The sequence below is a fragment of the Phytophthora infestans genome, genomic scaffold, assembly GCF_000142945.1.
Source record: "Phytophthora infestans T30-4 supercont1.8 genomic scaffold, whole genome shotgun sequence".
NCBI lineage: Eukaryota > Oomycota > Peronosporomycetes > Peronosporales > Peronosporaceae > Phytophthora > Phytophthora infestans.
In genome coordinates, this window is record NW_003303751.1 from 1438316 (window position 1) to 1461842 (window position 23527).

Here is a 23527-nt window from a genome sequence, read left to right on the forward strand (position 1 = left end):
GAAAGTACACTTTTGCTTTTTTCACCATCACTGACATAAATAACGGACAGTGAATTGAGAGTGACATCAATAAGTTTTTTATGGCAAAATAAATATTGCGATATCAAAAAAAAATTCAGATTCCCTGGAGTTCAGGATATCAACAATGTTGTTGCGAAGCTGGAGCGCTACAAAATTACCGAAGAAGAAATCAACTCTGAGGGCGACATCGAAAGCAAATGTATAGACAGTGAAGACGATAGTGATAACGATGCCGCTTAATAAACCGAAGCACTGCATTGACGTTTGATGTCGAAAAAGAAATGTGGATTGACAGTAGGTTACTAAATATGTGCTGGAACAACTTTAAATATTAGGATGTGTATGGCTACTTTGTTACACACTTTGCTCAACTTTTGTCGCCTATTACCAAGCCTGTACTGTATCTTTGTTCGCTCTGCTCTGTGTCGACATCATGTACCCATTCGATAGTGCAGATTCATGTAGCCCCACGAGGTGCAAAGCACCTGAGACTACAAGGACATCCGTTCCCTATTCATGGCTCAAAGAATATAGTGTCAGCCTTTTAAAGGGGCTACACGAGTACCTTATCATCCGAATCGAGTACACCAGTGGATTGACATCGAACGAGATCTCGAATAATATATAAACTAAGCGCTTCGAGCGAATCACAACGGCGTAAATATCGTGGGATACCCCCTTTTGCCCCCAAGAATAAATACTACTACTAGTGGTATTTATGAAGAAAAAAAAAGCGAGTAACAAAGAATATCAGACATTAGAAACTCGTGCTATCTCGAATTCATCATCATTCCCATCCCAGAGGTGTGTTCTCGCTTGCTGAATGTTTTCTGGTCATTCCAGTAGTCCAAACAAGCTAACCGGATGATTATAGGCAAACCGCCCATATCTTCGACCATTTGCGAGGCTACACAGCGAGAAGGTAATGTAGCATGCGTTGTCAGGTCCACGCTATTCGCTACCTCGTATAGGGGTGGTACAGCGCCCGCTGCACCAAGCCCATCTTCCTACTCGGCTTTTGGCTCCGTATTTCCCAGTGCCTTCACTTTAAAATGACAACAGATGGCATCGGCGGAGCACAGGAACGCCACCAGGGCTGGCATCTCACACGCAGCGATAAACACCTCGAAGTACGCATTGCAGCTACGGAAAGACAAGGAACACAAACACGCCAGCACTTCTTGCGCACTTTCATATCTCCGGGCTTTGTAGGTACCAGAGAGGAGGACGCAGGACGAGCACGACGACCGAGTCCACGTCGCACTAGCCTTCTCCCACAGAGTTCTCGTATTGCGCACACAGCACGATGCTGACACTTGGTGTCCTGAGACTCTGCAAGACGCAGTAAAGACTCCAGAAAGACTTCTCCGAAGCTCAGGAAACACCGTTTGGACTCTAACGCGGTTAAGTTGGCAATTCCGAACGCAGTTCTATTCCTCAATATCATGTCTGCGTACTGTAGTAAATCTGCTAAAAGAGGAAGCACTTCAACATCAAGGAGCACAGACTGCATTGTCCGCACGATGGCGATGATTGTGAGCGTAACGACAGCGTTTCGTTGCGTCTCCAGGTCGCCATTGAGCGAGCCATCGGCAGGGACCACTAACGTTGGAACAAGCGCATCTTGCACGATATTGGTAATGTTGGCAACGTTTGTGGAGACGTTGACAATGCCCATATCTGCAAACCGCTGCCTAATGAAGTCTGGCCCATTCATCGCAGCCATCAGCGGAGCTAAACCTCGAAAAAATATTTGCTGTGTACGCGTATTCCGCTTACATATTGGCGATGGTAGGAAGCGCTTCACGTTGTACGTCCACGCTCTTCGCACGTAGCACAAAGTAAATGTGCGTTAGAAATCCATTGTTCACCATCCGCACTTGGCGAGTACTACATACACCTGATGAGCAACTTTTCCATCCGCTAGCTCAGATGCACGACTTGTTGACGAACAGCTTGGCTCACCGGTTCATCAAAGCCCAACAATAGCTTGGAACTGCACGTTGGTATCTTCTGGGAACGCGAACGAGATGATAGTTGGAAGACAACTGGCCGCTCCAATCAGCTCTATATTCTTGGGGGTGCTGCACAGATTCCAAACGGCGAAGATGGCGAAATGGAGGCACTTAACGTCACGATTTGTTTACCTTTACCTAGAAACTAGACTTCTTCGCTTGAAGACGCAAAATACTAAAGGAGGTACATGTTAATACAAGACATCACACTGTAAAGGTGAAAAGAGAGAAAAAAAAAACCTTCGCAGTTGTTATTGAGAGGGTGCAATAGAGATCCGAACGCAACGATCGAATTCAAGACCTTTCTTTCACCTGCGTCAGCGTTTGTTCTGGGCTCTTGTCTCGCGTGCTCTACGCGTGGGAGTCCTCGACCGAGAGAACTTTGGTGGATTGTTTGTGACTGAAGTCTCCAAACGCGGCATTGGAACAATACCTTGTTGGCATTGGCTGGATGCAGTGAAAACATATTCAACGCCACCTGCCATTTCAGCGATACCTATATCGCCCGCGTTGCGCGGCGCAAGGATTAATGTCTCATTGCTGTCTTCGCTGTCAGCGTACGTCGCTGAGCCATATCCAGGGAAACATGCATCAGAATCCTCTCCGACGCCAGCCGCATTCTCACTATCTCCAATCTCCGCACAGATCTTTGCTGAGGAGCCGAGCGTTCAAATCTTTGTGGCTGCATGGGGATCCCATGGCAAGGGAGCCCAGCAAACAGAGTCGCTTTCATAACGCGTAAACAAATTCTATCTTTGGTCCAGCAAAGGCACATGCATGTGCGACCTATTGCATCTACTATCCATCCACCGATCGGCATTTTCTCCCACATGATCCTAGCGTAATTTTCGGATTCGTAAGTGCGCGCTGACGATGGTAGTACATAGTCGTCAGATGAACTAAGGCCAGTGGGAAGTTGAGCCAGCAGCAGGTTTAGGAGCCACACGCATGACTACAGAACCTTCGGCACGGTGTACCACTACTGCGTCCCACACCTTTTCTTCAATACACAGCAAGCAATCTTTTCGACACAATTGTTATATCGACAAAATCCATAATTGATGATACATGTGCAATACTTGATAAACCCAAGCGAACAACGAGCTCGACAGGGTTTGCACGCTGACTATCGTTTATAAGCTTATGCGTTTTGTGAAACGGCTCCAAAAGGCTGCTGGTCGTAGCATACCCTGTAGGTGTATGAAAACTTGCTAACGCAAAAAGCAAGCCCCTGTAATCGATTAGGAAATAATGTCGTTCGAGACACGGCGAAATCGCGAGTTTAGCCCACCGGCACCGCGCCAGGACCTAAAAACAAACGCGCGCTTCCGTTGATACTGCTCTTCATCGGGAGAAAATGCAAACCGTAAAGTTTCTGGAAATCATCTTTAACGAGATCAAATCCAGCTTTGCATCACTTGCATGTTTAAACCTTTTGTGTCACATAGAACCAGCAAATCAAAATGAAGGCTCCAGGTAGATCCGCAGTGCAGCCGTTGTGCTGGGCCTTGTCTGCGTCCATCGTGACGAAGTCAGGCGAGAACGGAACGCCAAATGCATTCAAAATGACCTTTTCGTAATTAGGAAACGTACCATGCAATATCCTCTTTGCGATGTGCATCAGTACACAATAGGTAAAAAGGCTCCACTGCGATCTGAAAAAACCATTACAGAAACGGGGTATTCTACTACGCACAGTTGTCCATGTGCAACAGCGTAGGACGAGAAGAGTCCTGTTGCAGCTCGACATAGCGCTCTAAAGACGCTTGTATGTCAAACCGATGCGAAATAAGTTGCCGAGAGCAGGCTCCACAACGTCGTCCACAATTTTTGTGTCGCAAAATACTAGCAGCGAATTTGGGTCTGATTCAGATGCGTAAAGAATCACTGTCGTACATGCGCTGGGGAAAAATTATCAGCACGGGCTCCATACTATCTGATCGGGTTTTGCGCCGCCATCCTTTCTGTTAGTTCTGGGTCTATGTAAGCTACGAGATAGGTCTAGTGATGTGCCCATTCTTTAATTTACGGAAAAGGAATGCGTACAGCGACTGAACTACCATACATGGAGAAATATTCACCTTGTATTCCAGATATGACTTCGATGGAATGGGAGACGGTGGAGCATCGTCGTGCATGGTATGATCTCCTTGCTCAAAACAGTGCTTATCCGTCGCTTTCTTGACACTCTAGAATCTTGTAGTAACAAGTGCAGGTTTCTGCTGTAGCTTTGCAGCGTTGTGATTTGCATTTAGTTACAATGTACCGCATTTCATGCCACGTTACAGCCAGGTCATCTTCGTAACGTTCAACATGATCAATTGTGCAGTGATGAAGCTCACTTAAAGGCCGTGAAAAGCTTGGTAATCATCGTGGTAAACCACCACCGTGATTATTCTCCATGGTATCAATGCTCCAATAACACTGCTGTACGGTTAATTTAAGTTACTTAGATGAAATGAAGCTACGCTCTTAGCTATTTTAGTATTAATAGTGGTTAGCCAAATCTATTTGAGAAAAGATAAGTTCTTGCGAAACCACTCTTAATTTTGGTGTGGTGTACTGCTCTTTCTTTTGGTGACACTTATGCGTCGTTTGTGCTATTTGGGTGTTCGGTAAAATAAAAACAGTGCCTTGGATGGCTCTCCACACGTGGTGTCCCGCGGATGAGAGCCATCCAAAGCGCAGTATTTATTATTGCTGCCTGAGTGCGCGTTAGTTAGAATTAGAAGGCGGCGCCGATGTGCACGCTCAATTTAGTCTTAAATGCTGAAAATTAAAACTGTGGGCCTTGGGGATATAGATTTCGTGTTAAATGGTCAATTTAGTACACACTGCTAAGACCACGATGATTTTAACTTAATAGTACTTTTGCAATAGTTTTACTTTCAAGATTATTCGCTTTGTACTATTTGAATTATGTTTTGATATTTTTGGGTGCCATCTTTTGTAGTAGTACTACACATAATTGTTATATCATCGTTATATAGATATGCGCACTTTAATAATATTAAAGCTAATATAAACTTTTTTAAAATGTCTATACCACCGTCCCACCAGACACACACGCACTCCGCCGACGCAAAAATTATCGTTTTTCTTAGTATTTCGCGAGGTGTGCGAACCTAAGAGAATGTGCGCGCTTTCCAACACGATACGTAGCGTACACAGGGGTTCCGTAAATGCTATTTTTATTAAATATAATTTTTATTTTGCAGTAAAATAATTAATTTGCGAGCTCCCATTTCAAAATTAAATAATTTATTCCGCGCTCTCTCCCTAACGAGTTTTAATTATTGCTAGCGCTAATTGGCTGAAACAGCCCAATAAAACGCCAATCAAGCGGGATAGAAATCACTGAATGGTAATTCCGCGTCGGCTTCAAATGAGTTTTTGGAAAAACGGTATGCCAACTTGCTCGGGGTATCCATGGATACCTCCAATTACCGAACACGCTGTACAACTAAGGCAACGCAAATATGGCGAACAGAGATAGAAACAAGAATCAAATTGGACGAATGTAGAACTTAAACGAATACACTAAAAGCAAAATGAGCGCATTAACTCCGCGTTGGTTTGCTCCTTGGTGGTTTGTCCAAGATATTGAGGAGTAGCAGTCTGACCAGGCTCATCAAATCCGACTCCATCCGGTCCGTAGTTACTGTGAACGCGGTTTGGAGCTAAGGAAGAAGGTGTTTCGAGTCCAAGACCATGGTTCCCGCTGGCTTCAAGTTGCTCTGAGCTCCAGTGCTGTGTAACATAGGGAGACATGAATTTTTTGTTACGCGTGTCAGCGTAACTAAGCTTGCGCTGGAGATGCATACCTGACGATTGGGTTGAAGCTCCTTCGCTTTCCACACGTTTAGCACGAGTCCGAGCTTTCTGCAACTTTCTCTTCTCGAGTTTCCGCAGAAGACGTTCCTCTTCCGACGACGAAAGTGAAGACGACGGAGATAATGACGAAGACGAATAGCTACTCTCGTAGTTCCGTCGGGTCTTGGTTTGTCTTCGCTTGGATCTGCGTCTATTTTCCTTTTCTCGTCTCTTTATCTTTTCAGCTCGACGACGTCGACGACGACGGTGTTCATCTTCAGACGAAGATAACGAGGGCTTATCAGCTGGACTTTGTGGGAACGTCAAGATAACAGGGACGTCTGCATCCTGTCGGCTCTGTTTGTGGTTACTGGATCCGCTTCTGGACGACACAGAGCTCTGTGTCGACCGCTTCTTAAGTCCTTCGTGTTCAGAAGCCTTGGGACAAAATGAATCCTTGCCGTATCTCCTCGGAGATATCGAGTTATCGTCTGAAGACGCATCACTATAACCCCTTCGTTTAGAATATCTCTTACGATGACGGCGTTCATTCTTTTTGCGACGATGGCGACGACGTTCGTGCTCTGACTCGGAAGAATCCGAAGTTGGTAGTGCATTGTGTGCTACTTGGTTCAGCTCTTCCACCGACAGCCGGATCGTTCCGAAACTTGATATTTGCCGGCTTGGAGGGAGTGCTGTCGTGTTTACGGAATCAACGCCGTAGATAGTGTACCCACTTGAAAGCCCAAAATTCACCTCTTGCTGGTCGCTTTCTTCCGCATCCGCTTGTAGCGTCAAGTTTTCGATCTTCTCGACAGCAATTTCCTCGTTTTTCACACCACGATTCTTGAAACTCGACGGTAACTCAGAATCCGAAAGTACGTCCTTCTTCACACCTCGGTTCTTAAAACTAGCAGGCAATTCCGAATCCGAGTTGCGACTATCTTTCTGTTGCTGTTCCAGTTCCAACTTCCTCGCACACTGCTCTCTGTACCTTTCCTCTCGTTCAATTTGCTGCTCCAGTCCGGCATGTCTCACAGCGTCTTCCTCCATTTTCCGCCACTTTTCCTCTTGTTGCAGCTCCAGCTCTCGTCGTTGCGCTTCCTCCAGCTCGCGATGCTCCTGCATCAATCTCTGAATCGTTTCCTCGCTGCTTTGCGAGTATCTACGCTCGGGAACGGCCAGCTGCGCATTCTCCTGCAGACAGAGCTGCAGTCGGATCTCGCCACAGGGTTTGTCGTTCTTGTACAAGTGTACCCATTCGTCGATAGTTTGCCCAAGTTGAAGTTGCCGCAAGTGGACGACGCACGCCCCAATTGCCGGACTGTATATCAGAACGTGGTTCTTAACGCGGATGGTCAGCACCTCGACATTGGGGTTCTTGACATTCATTTGGAACTTTTCGTTCCAGTCCTTTGTGGGGCTCGTCTGTACTTTAGTATGGTACGTTTGGTGGCCTTGTTTCTTGTCAAGACCGACGAGGGATTTCCCCTGCCCAAAACCTCCGATTATGGGTTCGTCGCCCAAATACAATTTGCAGTAGGAAGCTTGAGCTATGGCCGGCAGGTGTCTGGCCGAATGCACGCGGAGATAGAGCGTGAAGTTGCCGTAGAGAGGCCGCAACGACGACATGCTGACGGGTCGTTGAGGGACACTTGACTGGTCGGATGAAGATCGCGGCGTATCGCCACTGGGTTTGAACCCCAGCGCCGTCGTGAAGGCTCGGAAGCGGGACATTGGAGGGCCTTCTTGCGCCATATTCAGCGACGATTGAGAAGTGAGCTGCAGCTGGTGTTGCCTTTACATGTACTAAGGGAAACGGGTGAAGTTAAACACCTACTGGAATCAAGTCAAAACGGGTTTTTAGATTCAATTTCAGTGGCAGAGGGAACGCAAGCAGCGTTACTACGTGACAAGATTGATCGAAGTGTGCTTCAGTCAGTTGTGTGTATCCCTTGAATGTTGATGACGAAATACGTGTCGTGACGTCTTGCTTTAGTTTGTCATTTGGAATTATGTTGCAGCTTGCAACTTGCAAAAGGGCAATAATTATGCGGCAACGACTTTTTTTAGTCGCGTGTATTTGCTGGAACCAACATATTTTCATGATAAGCAAAGTGGTTACTGCACCTCTCGTTCAACTAAAAGTACTGCGCTGTGGTGTCGGCGCCGACCAAGCCCGAGAAGTCTTGACCTGCTAATGCGGAAAGGTCCTGTCCCCCTAGAAACTGGCTCATGTCAGGAACAGTAAATGGGATGCCTCCGCCTCCAGCATCGCCACCGCCAGCTAACTGCTGAACGCTCGTCGCCACAGACGCTATATCCGAGAGAATGGAGGCCACATCTGCAGCTGTACTGATCTTTTCGGCCATTGTCCGTTTCTGCTGAGGCTGAGGAGGCAACGACTCAATGTAGTTCGACGACGATCCTGCTCCGTGCTGAGACTTTGAGTACTGCGGAGGGCGTTCACTGTATTTGTTGGTCGGGTAGTTCGAGTGGTCTGGACCGTATGAGTTTGAGTGAGACGGAGCGGACGCTCGAGCGAAAGAACTCGCTTTGCCTTCACGGTGCGATCGCGCTCTTTCCTTGATCTTCTTATGCTTCCGAGACTTACGCTTGCGGCGCTCGTCTGACGATGTCGACGAAGACGAAGACGGCGACGAGGAAGACGAGGAATAGGATGAGGAAGAATCGTATCCATCGGCTTCTCGTCGAGCTTTCCGCTTCGCTTTGCGTCTTCGGCGACGCTCTTTTCGTTTCGCTTTCTTCTCCCTGCGACGTCGTCGACGATGACGACGTTCTTCCTCAGAGGAGGACGTTTCCTCTGAGCTTGACGGGTCATGTGCAGATAACCTCGTTTGAGGGATCTCCCCTTTTAACTTTGTGTCCGAAGCTCTAGGGAACAACGGAGGGCTGTTCGCTTCGCTTTCTTTCAACCCATGTGGCCGCGTACTAGCATCCCGGTCTTTCTCCTTGCGTTGGATCCGCTGCGTCCCATCTTCATCGGACGAGTCCGAGGGCAAGGCGTCGTGCATCACTTCTCCCAACATCACGTCGGTAACCTCCACAGCTTCCGGAATGCGTTCATGACTTCCGTCCTGTAAACCAGAAAAACTCGATGTTGACGTCGATGATGTCGCGACGTCATCAGCAAAGTACTTAACGTTTTTCGTTACTTCTGGTGTTTCCTCAATCTTTAAGTTGCGCATCTTCTCTGGCAACACTTGAGCATGAAAAACTTCCTCGTGAGTCATTTGTTTCTGCAAATAAGTCTGAACTTTCGCCTGCTCCTCTCGTTGCATTTGCTCATGAAATGCTTGCATCTTTGCCATCTCCTCAATTACCGTCCGTTCTCGCTCTTCGGCTTCTCGTTTCTGTCGTCTCAACTCCATTTCCATCCTCTCGTGCTCTTCAAACTGTCGACGTCGTATCGTTTCCTCACTTTGCTGCGATTGACGCCGCTCTCGCTCTTGTTGGCAATGTTGCTGGATCAGCCTTTGCATCGGTGACTCGTTTACTGCCACAGGAGGCTGTTGCAGCACAGGATCTTTCTCCTTTAGCAACAGCTGAAGACGGATATGACCCGCGGGTTTGTTCTGCTTGTACAGAGGGAACCACTGCTCCGCCGGTTCCCCTATTTTCACATTGCAAAGCGGAATGGCACATGCGCCGATAGCAGGACAGAAGAGCATCAGCTGGTTCTTAACGCGGATGGTTAAGATCTCGATATCCGGGTCCATCACGTGGAGCTCGAGCTTCTCGTTCCATTCCGGACAGGATTTCTGGTCTGTGTACAGAACTTTCGTCCGGAAAATTCGGTGAGTCGAAGGTTGGCCATTGTCGACCGCCAAAAGGTTGCTGAATGAGGCTCCAGCATTAGCGGATCCTTCGACCACTTCGGTGTTGCCGAGATAGAGTTTGCAGTACGATCCACGCCCCATTGCCGCCAGATTTTGAGCGGAATGTACGCGGAGGAACAGCGTGAAGCCGCTCTTGGGCAAAGTTGGGTTGCCCCATCCAGCTAAGCCTCTGCTTGACGTGGAGTGAAGACGCTCCATCGGATCGAAGGAAAGTTGCGGAATGAAGTCGGTGGCGAGGAGCTACAGAAAAATGTGTACCCATCAAGACGTCGAGTAATTCCGGATCACCTTTTTGGAACGGTACGGCAGATGGGGCGTTGTAAGGGAGGGAACGTTATAGAGCGTTTGCCTTCCTGCCGAAAAAATAGTACTAAAAGCGCAAGTACCGGTACATGTACTGCGTCAAAGATATCAATGTGTTTACTAGTATATTAAGTTTCCACTTGACAACCATTTTTATTTCCCGGCTTACGATCCGAAGAAGGCTCCGAAAGGTCCCAGACCGAGGGCACCTAAACCGATAGAAGCCGCGGTGCCTAATCCACTGTTGCCGGTGTTGTTGCCGTTGAGTTGCTGTATGTTGGCAGCGATGGTGGACATGTTGGCGGCAGTCCCCATCATTTCGTGGAAATTGTGACCGCTAGCCTGCTGCTGGTAAGACGCAGGGTAACCGGCTGGGAAGGGAGACTGGGACTGTTGCTGCATAAAACTCTGTGTCATTTGTTGCTGCTGTCGGAGTTGCTGGTTGATCATGGCCATGGTATTCTGTTGTGCCTGGTTCTGGAGCTCTAGCATCATGGCGATGTTGGGTGGAAGAGGTGATTCGTTCACTGTTGCTGCTCTCTTCTTCATCGCGATCTCGAGCAACGCTTGGTAGTCGGTAGAGTAAGGAGAGTTCGGAACGGGGGTTGGTGTGGACTGTTGGTTGGGTCTCAGTACCAACTTCAAGTGAATGTGTCCAGCGGGGTGAAGCTGGAACCACTGGTCCAAAGCCTGCCCCGGATGCAGGTGTGCCAGATAGACGTTGCAGCTGCCCACAAGTGCGTCGCTCGAGTCTTTCACGCGGACTGTGAGCACTTCGGACTGCGGATTGGTCGCATCAAGTTGCAATTCCTCATTCCATTCGACGGGCAGGTCCTTATGAATTCGACTGAAGCTCGTGTACTTTGGCTTAGACGTTGACTGCGTAGGGCCACCAGGGCCAGAGTTGTTCCACACGAAAGTCGTGCAGAAGGCGGCGCTCGCAGACGTTGACAAATCTTGTGCCGACTGGACGTGAAGAAGCAGCGTACAAGAAGTATTTTGACCGTAGCTCATGATTACACTGTAACTTCCAGCGCTTGCTCGGAGCTCCTCCAATTCCGTAATGATCGTGAGGCGGGAACGTCGCGATCATCAACTGATGATCGAGTCGAAGTGTAGCCAAAGAATCTTTGCCCATCCGGGCGTAAAACTCATCCAATCTGTCGGTGGGGCGCCAAAGAACGCACAATATCTGAGTGGATACTGTACTGCACGATTTTGAAAGAATACCGAACAGCAAAAAGGAAGAATACAAACATTCACCGCAGATGATGATCCGACGCTACCGGCATTATTCTACAGCGAAGCTCAATTTGCTACTGTGACACTCAAAATGCCTGTGAGCCCTGAATCATTATAAAAGTTTTAGTTTTACTCTTGACAAGAAGCCCAACGAGTTGCTGGTTAGCCATAAGCCATCGTGCTTGCTGTTCTTGCTCCTGGAGTTTTTAGCATAGGATTGGTAGAGGGTCCAAACTAGGAGACACTTTTCCCCTTAAAAACACTTAAGTATCAATTTACGTCACTAAAAATATTTTGCTAGGTTTGGTGTAATACGTTTGCTAGAAGACGACGGCTGTACCATGCTTATCAGATCTGGTAACCTTATTCACCTTGCTTCCGTCAGGCGTTGCAGACTTTACTTTCGAGAGGTTTTGGTTGTGCAGGTGGGTTTCCTTGGAGTATACGCGATGGTGATGTCGCTCCGAGCCAGACGACGATCCGGACAGCCACATTTCCGGTTCCTCATCCGATTCCAGCGAGTCGTCCGAATCCGAATCCATTTGCAAATCCGGAATGTATTTCTTAAGTTGCATTTTCAATTTGCGTAGTCTTGCCGTCTCCTTCCGCACTTGCCGCAACTTCTTGTCTAGTCGCTGTTCATATTCCGACATCGGTGACACTGGCTGTTCAGTCGGTGGCGGACTCGGAAGTTCGTTTTCCTTGTTGTTATCTCGAAATGCCGCAGGAGTTCCAAGCGGTGGCAGCACCTTCGGAGACGACACACCTGGAGGGGGCGGCCACGTCGAGTTGCCTCCTCTTTTGTGCCGATCTCCCATCGCCACCTCGTCCATTTTCCGGCCAATTAGATGGCTTGCTTCTCGGTCCACTGGTCGCTTCACCTCCACTGGCGGTCCACTCGACGTTCTCTCGAGTCTGCGCTGTCGTCGTTCGGCCTCTTGCCTCAACTGCTTATCGACGAGTCTTTTAATCGCCTCATCGGCCTCATGGTTCGCCGCTCTTGCCGCCATGATATCTTGGTTCGGCTGTTTTCTTCGGGGCACCAAAGATATCACAGCCTTATCTTCTGGTACAATCAGTAGCATGACTCGAATGCGTCCGGCCGGTTTCTTTCCCTTTTGCAGAGGAAACCACTGCTCCAATCTCTCCCCTGGCAACAAATTTGCCAGCGAGACTGCGCACGCCCCCACCACGGGGCAGAAGAAAAGATGATGACTTTTCACGCGTATACTCACGATCTGCGTCGCCAAATCGACGCCCGGGCGGATGGGCACCTCGAATGCCTCATCCCAAATGGTCTCGGACGGCGCCAGCGCGTTGGGCTGCTGGTGTTGTGTGCGCGTACGCCGCACCTCAAGATGCCAGGCTTCATCCACGTCCTCGTTGGACGTGGAAGAGTCGTTTGAGTCTTTTTTACTCAGCGCCTTGTGACTGCCCTCTGTCATGGCCGTAGCCCCCACGTAGAGCTTGCAATAAGCGCCCTGCGAAGAAGAATGCTGCAGTTCCTCGGCGCTGTGGACGCGTACTACCAGCTTGTATCGCTGCGCCTTCTCTTCAGCTGCAGGAGCCATGGATTCTTAGATTTGTTGAGCGATCTGCACGTGTGCTGGGAGCGCTTAAACGCGACGCGGAAAGTCAGCAAATGAGGCGGCGGAAGAGCACATCGCACTCAAACTGCAACGGAGTCTGAGGGAAAGAAATGGCACAGTGTACCACCTATCTGACATACCGGCAGATACAATTTTGACCAAAAAAGTAAGCCGGCCATTAAAACGACGCTTTGATCGTCAAAGATTCGTCGTCCAGGCAGTGCTGGATGGACCAACGACGAATAGAGGTCTTTCGGTGTTGTAGCGAAGGCGACCATCAAGGAGGTGTTTCACCGCTACCCAACTACGGCTTTACTCTCGGCCACCAATTATCATAAACTGGGGTTCTCATAATTCAGAGGTAAACAAATCGATGGTTCAAAAATATCAAACTCGTTGGTTTTTACAAAAATAATAGATGCTATGGCCGCCCGGCCGGGTTGAACGGAGCGATTTGCTCATGCACTAGAGTATGAGTGCAGGTGTTAAATACGCCCATATCTCCATGGCTTGCCGGTTTTGATACGCGGAGGAGATGTCAACCTGACTGGCTGACATTGTCGAACAGCTTATAACAACAGGAAAAATATTCCACAGACCATCCTTCCGTGTATGTCATAGTTTATGGTCTTTATTCAGTAATAATTCAGCTTTGCAGCTCACTAACCGGTAGCTTGTTAAAATGATCAAAGGGATCCAAAATCTATTCGTATCTGGAGTGTATAACTACTTGGGATATCACGGTCGAAAGGATTGTAGGTACGCTAAATTTTACGCTCTTTTTTACTGGTGAAATTTTGAGGTTTTCGAAGCAGACTTGACTACATTCTCACCATCAACGAGTTATCGTCAGCCGCTATTTTGCTGCTGTGCTTTTCAACACAACGACTTTAGTCCTCTTCATTCTCGTTACGGGAGTTGATGTGGTTGAGTTCCTGCAGCAATTGCCGCAGCTCGGCTTCTCGACCACCGTGTCGTGGTCTGTCATCGTCCTCTTTAGTGTCCAGCCGCCTAGTTATCCGCGACGCCTCACACAGAGTTGTCCGCGCACGAGTCACGTCCATCATTGCGCGGATGGGTGAACTCGCTCCTCCACCCTAGCGTCAGCAATTGAGCAGCGTTAGATTTGCTCAAGCGACAATTGCTGGCAACAATTGTAGCCATCTCGCCATTTCATCCTTACCGTGAAATGTTTCGGTGGCGTCGCAATGCTCAAAGTGTTGCCATAATGTTGTATCGGCTTCTTTCCACTCGCAATAGCGTTTAGAGAGCAGCGGATCTGCTCCATGCGCTTGTCAAAATCTAGTACATGTATGTCGGTAGTCAGCAAAGAAAATGTCAGATGATGAGTTGAAGTGGCCAAAAAAGTCAACATGGGTTCAACCGAAGAGCTCACCTTTGAAGATGCTATCTGCATCGGGTTCCCTCTTGCTACGAAGGGAGCTAGTGTCACTCACGACACTTGGAGCACGAGTCTTCGTGCGTGCGCTGATATCGCTTAAGGCGATGGACTCTGCGTCCGAATTTTTTCGCCACGAAGACTCGAGCTGCGATGACAAGTTCGTAGACGTTAAGGGACGTGGAGTTCCATTGTCGCTGTCCTGAGAAGAGTGTCGGATACTAGACGACTGCTCCATATGCAAAGGCTCGTCGTTATTTTCGCTGGCCGCCGAGACGCATTCGCTTGTATCATCTTCTGGATGGTCGGAGCCTTTTGCGCTATTATTCTCATCATCCGATAAACGGATCGAAGTTGTGTGCGATGCTCGGATGGGGCGTGGAGATGTCTCTAAAACAGATAAAGGACTTCTTTTATCTCGTTTCGGAACAGACTGTTCGTATGTTGCTGTTTCGGATCGCTGGAAATCTTTAGAGAGTAGCGTGAAATGTTTCCGCAGATCTGCTAGCTGCTCAAAAGTTTCGTTGGCTAATTTTTCCGCCTCGTGCTCGAGCTCCTCACGGAAGATTGGAGTTCCGGTACTTGGATCTGATTTAAAGAAGGAGCGATGCACATCCACCATGTCCTCCACGCGGATAAACACCTCGCGCATCTGTTTACGGAATGCATAGAGGTTTTCACGGAGGTCACGCATCGAAGATTCAGTCGATCGTGAGGATTTCCTACTGGCTGCTGTACTTGTAGCCGAGACTGAAGAGCCCGGCGACGAGGGACGCACTCTCCTGTCACTAGCTCTGTCTGCAGGCAGTGGGGATGAAATGGACAGTTCCGGATACCGGTCTCGGGATCTTTGCGGACCAGAATCGCAATCGGAACGAGGGGAAGCGGGTGAAATGGATGTCTCCGAGTTTGTTCGGCTGAGGCGTTGTTCATCTTGGTTCTCAAAGCTTGGAGCGAGTGATGAAGTTCTGATCGCTGGCGCTTTGCGAACAGATTCGTCGTCCTCGTTCCCAAACGACTTCACGCTAGATGCTACTCGAACTGATACGGGTGACTCAGCTCCGCGAATGGAGTCAGCTTTGTCATTGGACTCGTAGTTCTCGGATTCACCGTATCGAATAGAAGAGTAGGACATCGAGTCCGAAGCAGAAGCTCGTTGACGACTTCTTTCATGGTCTGAGGTTCGTGGTTCATCCCGCTGACTCCACCGAGACGAGACTCTTCGGTCACGATGAATAAACTCATCGACGTCTCGCTGGTTATCCTGTCGACTCTCTCGATCACCTCGTGGTGCGTCTCTACTACTCCCAAGCGACGTGAAGTCAGTGCTCAACGTACTCCCTCGGGTCATACTATGTCCACTTGAAAAGCTGCCCCTGTCAAAGTCGGAAGTTCGTGAAGATCTCGAACGCCGTGATTCTTCCCTGGAGTGTCGGAGTGGGCGGTCATTCTCTTCGAAGGTGTCATAACCGCTTATATCTTCAAGGGTTCTGTTATAGTTGAAGTCGTCTGCATCCCGCGAGGCCCTCGATGTTCGATCGATGTGTGTTGCAGAAGATCCATCTCCACTCCATCCGCTCATGTCTAATTGTCGAGGCAGTGGCCGGCGAGAAGCGCGGCTGTCATTTCCTAGAGGCATCGTCTTAGAAGAAGTTGCAACAATGAAAAACTGACCAAAGCCACAGTCAGGGAAAGGTCGTTGAGTAAAAAAACCGATCGCATTATTCCTTTCAACCGATTATTTAGAACCCACACGTATCCTCAAATCTAGAACGAGTCGCTGTTGCTTGCAGCACTGTTACAGCAAATGTTACAGCTAAAATCCATGGACCAAGATTTCAAATAAAAAGAGTCACATACCTGGATTCTGCGAATGATCCACCCGACAGTTCCAGTTCTTGATCCGATTCACTCGCATCCAGCAGCTGAGCTCGCTGTCGCTCCTCCTCTTCTTTTGCCTCTCGTTCGTGTTCCGCTGCCAGCTCCAGCTGACGTTGCTTCTCTGCAGCTTTGCGAGCAAGAACGCGTTGTCGATACACGTCGATGGCGTCTTCGTCCTCTTTCTTCTTGGCCTCTTCAGCAGCTTGTTGTCGTTCTTGTTCCTCTTCCTCGGGAGTTTTTGGCAGTGGGTCTTGTGCAGGTGTAGCAGCTATATCGTCACCCTCAACACTATTCTGACTACCAGAGCTGGCAATTGACTCTTCTGCTACTTGTTCGTTGTCACAATGAGCATCGCTCGTGGTATCCTCTTCAGCATTGTCCATTGGAGCAATCTCCACAGTCATTTGTAGTGCGACCGCGTCAGATTTCTCTTCAGAGTAGCAGAGATCCGCGTCATCGTCTTCAGCAGTGAGCTCCCACAATGTTTCTTCTTTATCTTGTTCCTTTTTGAGTTCTTCTTCTGTCTCCTCAGCCTCTTCGCGCGTTCTCTCTATCTCAGCCACTTCTTCTTGTCGACGATCTTCTTCCGCTTGCTTTTGGATCGCAGCTTGAAGAGCGTCAGCTTGCTCCTGTTCAAACCGGATCCGCTCTTCTTCTTGTGCTTGAAGCTCTTGCCTCAGACGCTCTTCTTCTTGTGCTTGAAGCTCTTGCCTCAGACGCTCTTCTTCTTGTGCCTGGCGCTGTTGTCTTAAACGCTCTTCCTCAGCTTCTCGTTCTTCTCTTCGCTTAGCTGCCAACTCGTCTTCAAGCTGTTGTCGACGTTGTTCCTCCAGTTCCTCATTGAGCTTCTGTTCTTCAGCCAGTCTTCTCTCTCTTGACGCTTCTTCCACTAGTCTCTGCTTCTCGTCTGCTAAGCGTTGCTCCGCCAGTCTCTTCTCTAACTCGGCAGCTTCTTGTTCCGCTGCACGTTGTCGTTGTAACTCCTCTCGAAACTTTTCCTCTTCCGCTCGCTTCTTCTCGTATTCGCGTTTTTCCGTTAGTTCTCGTTCAATCCGTTCTCGCTCTTCTTTAAGCTGTTTCTCCTCTTCATCGTCCACCTGAGACGTGTGTGATAAGGTCGATGGTCTCTGTCTAGCGTTTATATATTCACTATCGCGATCTTGCTGGAGGTTTGTCATCATTTCCATCATCTTCATCATAAATGCACGTTCTCCTCCTCTCAAATCAGACGAGTCGTTGCCGCTTGCGCGCTGCGCTCTGAAGCTCACGGTGTCTCTCGCAGCGCCATGTTTCGCATTGATCGTCGCTTGCGCTTGCGTTAACAGCGAGCTCAAGCTCGACACGTCATGACGTAGAGACTCTACGTGGACTTTTTCGTCCTCGTATTGGCTCTGGTATTTTTCAGCTTGAGCCTCGGATTCGACCAAGCGACTTTGCATCTCCCGTAGCTTTAGAACCAGCTCGTTCTCTTTCCACTGCGAACGTTCTCGTTCTTCATCTATCACCTGCATGAACCTCTTGCGCTCAGCGACAATGGCGTTGGCTTCATTGAGCTTCATGTCGAGTATCTGTCGCTGTAGAGACTTGACTTCGGCAGCAAATGACTTCATCTGTTCTTTGATCTCTGCGTTCTTTAATTTATAACGCGATAGCTCGTTACTAACAAGCGTTTTTTCAGCGGTGAGACAAGCGTTCGTTGTGTTAATATCCACCACGTTGCTCTTGTGTTCACTTAGTTGAGTCTCCAATTCTGTCACTCGCTCTTCAAGTCTTTGTCGGGTTTTATCCAGTTGAAGTGCTGAGCTTTGAGCTATACGTAATTCATCTCCTGATTTCTGATAACAAAAAATATCGAATTGTTAAATAACAATAACCGTTAAACATAGCAATTTGTAACATACCGACAAAGCAGCTTCCAGCACCGCCACTTCTTGTTGTAAGCCAGCCACTTGGGTCTTCATCGTCTTGAGTGTCCCTGTCTCGGTTGCAAGTGCTCTTTCACGCTCAGCCAGCTCGTCCTGCTTTGTCTGAATGTCGTTTAGAGCTTGCTGGCGTTCAATATTCCACGCACGCTCTTTTTCCCGCAGTGTTTGGGCCACAACCGCCTCTAAGTTTGCTTCTTGGGTACACACACTCTCCTCCCACAGCTGGAAGCGCTGCGTTTCACTAGCGAAATGTCGAAAATCGCTCTCGGTTTTCACTTGCAACTCGGCTTCCTTGACTCGCAATCTCTCCATGTCTTTGAACAGCGACTGGCGCGTTTCAAACAGCGACGTCTCCAGTTCCGTCCGTCGAGCAGCAAAAGCAGTTTCTAATTCACGTTCGTGTTCTTGCAGACGCTCCTGCTTGTTGCGATATTCTTGTAACAAAGACGCGCGAAGGTTATCCACTTCTCGGGTAAACCGCTTGCGTTCTTCAGCTCGCACTAGAGCAACTTCAGTCGATTTGTATCGTTCCAATTCCTCTCGAAGTCGCTTCTCACAAATATCATCGTATTCGCGTTGATACTGCACCATACGCTCTTCAAGAGATTTCTGGGGTTCGAGCTTTTGAGCGGCACATTCCGCTAAGTAAGAGTTCTCCACTCGTCGCAATTCATTCTCTGAAGTGAAATTATCCGAATGTTACTTCAGAAGGTTTGATAAAGCTGGTAAAGCGCCACGCACCCAAGACGATGCGATGGTCAAAGCAATCCATTGCTGTCTGCGTGCCCGAGTCCATCGTCGCGAGCTGGAATCGACGTATCAGCTCCTTTACAAGCACGAAAAGTAGTGAATGCCCCGTGCTTGCTCGCTCCAGTTTCTGACGCAGTAAAGTTCATCTCATCAGTATAGACACGAAGGTGTCAATGAGATCATGTGACTCACTAGTTTGTCCTGTATATCCGAGCTCACGTGGAGTATCTTCGTGTTTGTAAAGGCCATTGTTAATTGCACCAAAGCTACATAAACATACTTAAGTAACAAATACCTCCAAGATCGTGGCGCTGTCTACTTGATTTCGTGCGCCTCCGATTTCAGGTACGAACACTGCAAGAGTGTTCTCTAGCCCCTTGGACGCCAGATACTCCGCCACCAAGCCGTGGACTAACTTCTCGTCAGGTGTAGAGCTTACTGCGTCTTGGTTAGCTCGCCAAGCGTTGTTCTCTTCGTCTCGATCGTCAATTCGTCGACGCTGCTGCTGAAGTTTCTCGATGAATTGTCTTCGGAGCTGCGCCTGTACAGGAGTACGCGTGAGCATCTTCTAGCCTCAGTATGCAGCTCTTGACCTCACTCGAATAAGCTCAACGGTGCCGTCGTCACGGATGGACTGAAACATTTCCTCCTTCATCGCCTCCAGCGACATCAAAGGCTTTCCATCTTTATCCCGCGCCATGCGATTTCCCTCAATGAATAGTCGCAGGTGTGTTACAAAAATAAACGTATCTTTTCGTAGCGTAACATTTTTTTATGTAAGGCCACTCATTTCATCACTCTTTGCTATACGTGTTTACAAAAAGTCACTTTGGGTTCTGTGTACCATGTGTACACACTTAAATCCACAGCGACTCGTCGTCTTCGTCCTCGTCACTGGAGCTCTCTTCCTCGTTCTGGTTGCTGAGCGCTTCCTCTCTCATCCTGACCAGTTCCTTCTCCGTCTCCTCGTATTTCTTCTGCTCCTTCTCCTCGTCTCGCTGGGCTTTCTTCTGCATGAGTTTGTTCACGACCAGCGCCGCTCGGATCTTGTCCAGAATCTCCTGCGGGATGTCATTCTTCACCAGCTGCACCATAACCAGCGAGCGGTTCTGCAGTACAGCCTCTAATAGAGCTTTGCCCCCTTCCTCGCCAATCCCGTTATAGGCAAGACCCAAATACTTAAGCGAGATATTGTAAGGGATCATTTGGGCTACGGCTTTGGCGCCTTCGTCTCCCAGTTTATTGCTGGACAGACCCAAGTGTTCCAGACTTTCATGGCCATACAGAGCGTCACTTATAGCACGCGCGCCTTCGCCTGTGATCTCGTTGCCCCTTAGGTCCAAGTGCTGCAGAGTGTTGTTCGCTCTTAGCATGTTGCCCATGCTCTTGGCACCCACATCTTCGATCTCGTGACCCGGAAGCAACAGGCGACGTACTGTACGGTTCAGCTGGAATACGCGGCCTACGAGGTCTCCGCCAGGGGAGCGGAGCTTGCGTTTCTTGGCCGCCATGTCTTTCAGGTCCAGCTCGCGGATTTTGTCCTTGTTGGCGCGGATCTTTTCGAGGATTTCCTTCAGGGTGGCGGCAGGGCGCTGCGTGATCAGGTGGTCGTCGTCGTGGCGCACGGTCATCGCCGACAACACAGAGGTCAGCACATCCACATCGGACTTATCGCTCGACATTGTGAGGTCTTTGCGGCTTAATTGGCAAATGTGGAATGACTCAGATAGGATTGATATGAAGACGGAGTGAAGGTCAAATATGATTGGAAAGGGTATCGGATTTAGAGAGCAATTTTTAATAAATTCGAGATAACGCCAAAGGTGATTTAAAAGGGTATAAGGGACTGAAAGCTGCGTGGACCGTGTCCCATACCGGTACTTGCTCTAATAAAGCTGGGAGTAAAACAGAAAAAAAAGTAGGTAAGGTGACTTGACGCCAGATTACTTCTTTACTGAAACAAAAATCCCTCCATGTTTATCTGCGTCTAAGTTACCCTTGTCTAACATGAACAATGTCGGTTGCTGCTTAAATACCAAGCTACTGCCCAGCTAGCATGGGCATCAACGACATCGTGTTCTACTAGGGAAGTGCACAGCCGCTTACGCAGGTAATGAACACGCATCACACCGCGGGCCGGTATTTCATTTTGGAATGGTACAGTATTCCTTGCCGCAGCTACCGTGATCGTCTTGCTTAACCCATTTCGGACATTTGGTGGGTATGATGCGTAAGACCCTTTGCACTCCTTTCGACAACTGGTAAAAATCTGAGTTTCTAGGAAACTGCGTACATGTAGACCCGTACAGGCAACAGTTGTCATCTTCACATACAAGCAACATTGGTATTAACACGAGTATCAACTCTCCAGCGATAAGCACAATCCAATCCGCTTCTCTCGTAGCAAACTCCTTCTCGCGGTTTAACATTTAAATTAATCAAATACCGCAGGCTGCGGGATGGCAAACCACAGGGAGTACTCTCTCCAGCCGATTGTAGTAGGATAACATCAACCATCTCAGTAAGCTCCCATTCCATCTTCTCACTTCTCAATTCACCTCGAGTTCGCCCCCAAATCCCCCCCCCCCTCCAAGACATGATGCCTTCCCTGACTTCGTTCGTCCTGATCGGTCTTGCCCTCGCTGGGTCCGTTAGCGCTGAAGATTGCTCCACCGAAGCGCTTATGAAGCTTGCGAGCAGCACCAACCTTGCTGGCTGCACCGCCGACACCGGTGTGAGCGTTTCGACCATTTCGACCTTGACAATGGACCAGGTCATGGCTGTTTGCCAGAGTTCCTCGTGTATGGGGCTAATGGACGACGTGGCGTCGGCAAACCTTGGCGATTGCACAATCCCTGGCTCCAATGTTTCAGTGCAGAGCGACATCCTCGATCAAGTTGGGTCCATGTGCAGCGGAAGCGGAACAATGGGATCAATGGCGGCGGGATCTTCGTCATCCTCAAACGGTGGCACCAACGTCGGTGATGAGTCGGGAACCAGCTCTTCTAGCAGTGACAAGGCCACCGGCGGCTCCAGCTCCACAAGTGGAGCTGGCAACACGGCTGGAACTGTGACAATTGGATTTGCCTCCGCCGTTGTGGCGGTTGCCATGATACTGATGTAGTTGAACATGTCCGCAGCGTACATCCGTTAATGTCAATGTAGTTTCTGGATCTGGTTTTGTTTTACTACGTAGTTTAATGCTAATTCGTGCATCAAAAGAAATGCCGGCACATCCAGGCAGCTACCATTGCAAGAAGTGAAGTAAATTCTACTAATACGTAAAACCGCGTCGTAGTCAACAGGTTTGTGGATACAGAGGTTTTTAGTGTCGAGCCTTTGATTTGAGCGCTTAAATACCTGTGACGGTGTCATAAGATACATGTACCCGAACGACCGACCTCCCTTCTACGTTTGATCTTATCACGTGGGATACATTCCATCCCATTTGGTTTTATTAATATAGAAATCAAATTGCAATTTTTCGGGACACTTTCATGCTGCTACGAGAGCATCTGTGCCCAACAGCCATTTCTACTGGAGTGACCGCACCAGCCGCACGATGTGTAAATAGCACGTGGTGGATGAGCTGACCCCATAAAATTTTTATTTATTAAAAATGAGGTGTGAGCTATTGAGAACATCAGGAAGGGAGATTTTACTCTTGTACAACTACTGGTACTTTTCAATTCACGAAGGACACCGCACAACAACGCAGACTTAAGATGAATTCTATGTTCTTCTGGCTTCTTGTCGTCAATGTGGCATTAATCGCGTCCGGGAATGCGGCGGAGTGCTCTACATCGGAGCTCCTGACGATAGCAAGCGACACACACCTGGAAGGGTGCACTTCAGATGTGGGGTTTGGCGGATTTTCGGCCATGTCGGCGCTTACGGCCGAACATATTCAGGCCGTTTGCGATAGTTCTGACTGCATGAAACTCATGGACAGCATGCGGTCAATGAATTTCGGCGACTGCACCATTCAAGGCACGAATATCTCACTCGGGAAAGACATCTTGGCCCCTTTCGAGCGGGTGTGCAGCGGCAGCGGGTCTGCGGACTTATCCTCTAGCAGCGTCGGTGATGAATTGGTCGGTAGTTCTGCAAGTGGCCCAAGCTCATCCGCCCCTACTACATTGGTGGCTGCCTTTTGGAGCTCTTCGATAACGCTGATATTCGCTGCGGTAGTCATGTAATTGGTTGCGATTGAGTAAATATATAATAGTGTAATTTTGGGTTTGTAGCTCTCGTAAGCGTTTCAAAGAGGTCTTAATTTATACTTGAAGCAACATATTATACTGGGAATGCCTCATAGCGGTATGGACTGGATTAATTCCACACAGTACTACTGTGTACTGTACAGTAGATCGAAAGCAACATTCGTGTCACCGGCAAACATTTTTTTTTAATCTGGCGTCGCCCTTGAGAAGCATTGAATTGCTCACAAACACAGAAAAATGGTAGCAAAAGTCGCGTATTGTACGCTGTACCGGTATTTTGTGCGGTAAAAAGAAACAAACAGCCGGTAGACACCAGCCAAAGGGGTCTTGTGTGCTGTCTTATTTTCTGTTACAGGACAGAAGCCACTTATCTGAAGAATTGCCCACTTCCATGAGGTGTATTGTGCAAATTCGGTCACTGAGCAGTACTTTCGCGTGAACACAACTATTCCTCGCCGCTGATCTGAAGCAGTCGCCAGACCATTCTTCATCAAGTGGAAGGTGTT

General features: G+C 48.6%; 7 protein-coding genes across 7 annotated transcripts; 2 read left to right on the forward strand and 5 right to left on the reverse strand.

Annotated features, from left to right (window-relative positions):
* Nucleotides 1–7990: 7990 nt before the first annotated feature.
* PITG_06365 (uncharacterized protein) lies at nucleotides 7991–9907 on the reverse strand (the record flags this gene model as incomplete). Its single annotated transcript, XM_002998451.1, has 1 exon — nucleotides 7991–9907. The coding sequence occupies one exon, from the start codon at nucleotides 9905–9907 to the stop codon at nucleotides 7991–7993; it is 1917 nt and encodes a 638-aa protein (XP_002998497.1).
* A 270-nt stretch (nucleotides 9908–10177) lies between these two features.
* Nucleotides 10178–11026, reverse strand: PITG_06366 (uncharacterized protein; the record flags this gene model as incomplete). The annotated part of the gene is made up of 2 exons (XM_002998452.1): nucleotides 10178–10408; nucleotides 10541–11026. 2 exons carry the CDS (start codon nucleotides 11024–11026, stop codon nucleotides 10178–10180), a joined length of 717 nt encoding a protein of 238 aa, XP_002998498.1.
* A 792-nt stretch (nucleotides 11027–11818) lies between these two features.
* On the reverse strand, nucleotides 11819–12825 carry PITG_06367 (uncharacterized protein; the record flags this gene model as incomplete). Its single annotated transcript, XM_002998453.1, has 3 exons — nucleotides 11819–11864; nucleotides 11906–12078; nucleotides 12124–12825. The coding sequence occupies 3 exons, from the start codon at nucleotides 12823–12825 to the stop codon at nucleotides 11819–11821; spliced, it is 921 nt and encodes a 306-aa protein (XP_002998499.1).
* A 5157-nt stretch (nucleotides 12826–17982) lies between these two features.
* PITG_06368 (uncharacterized protein) lies at nucleotides 17983–18844 on the reverse strand (the record flags this gene model as incomplete). The annotated part of the gene is made up of 2 exons (XM_002998454.1): nucleotides 17983–18725; nucleotides 18790–18844. The coding sequence occupies 2 exons, from the start codon at nucleotides 18842–18844 to the stop codon at nucleotides 17983–17985; spliced, it is 798 nt and encodes a 265-aa protein (XP_002998500.1).
* An 811-nt stretch (nucleotides 18845–19655) lies between these two features.
* On the reverse strand, nucleotides 19656–20495 carry PITG_06369 (myosin-like protein; the record flags this gene model as incomplete). The annotated part of the gene is made up of 1 exon (XM_002998455.1): nucleotides 19656–20495. The coding sequence occupies one exon, from the start codon at nucleotides 20478–20480 to the stop codon at nucleotides 19656–19658; it is 825 nt and encodes a 274-aa protein (XP_002998501.1).
* Nucleotides 20496–21394: 899 nt separating this feature from the next.
* On the forward strand, nucleotides 21395–21922 carry PITG_06370 (putative GPI-anchored serine-glycine rich elicitin INL3a-like protein; the record flags this gene model as incomplete). Its single annotated transcript, XM_002998456.1, has 1 exon — nucleotides 21395–21922. The coding sequence occupies one exon, from the start codon at nucleotides 21395–21397 to the stop codon at nucleotides 21920–21922; it is 528 nt and encodes a 175-aa protein (XP_002998502.1).
* Nucleotides 21923–22488: 566 nt separating this feature from the next.
* Nucleotides 22489–23049, forward strand: PITG_22799 (elicitin-like protein INL3B; the record flags this gene model as incomplete). The annotated part of the gene is made up of 1 exon (XM_002998457.1): nucleotides 22489–23049. The coding sequence occupies one exon, from the start codon at nucleotides 22524–22526 to the stop codon at nucleotides 22995–22997; it is 474 nt and encodes a 157-aa protein (XP_002998503.1).
* Nucleotides 23050–23527: the final 478 nt, after the last annotated feature.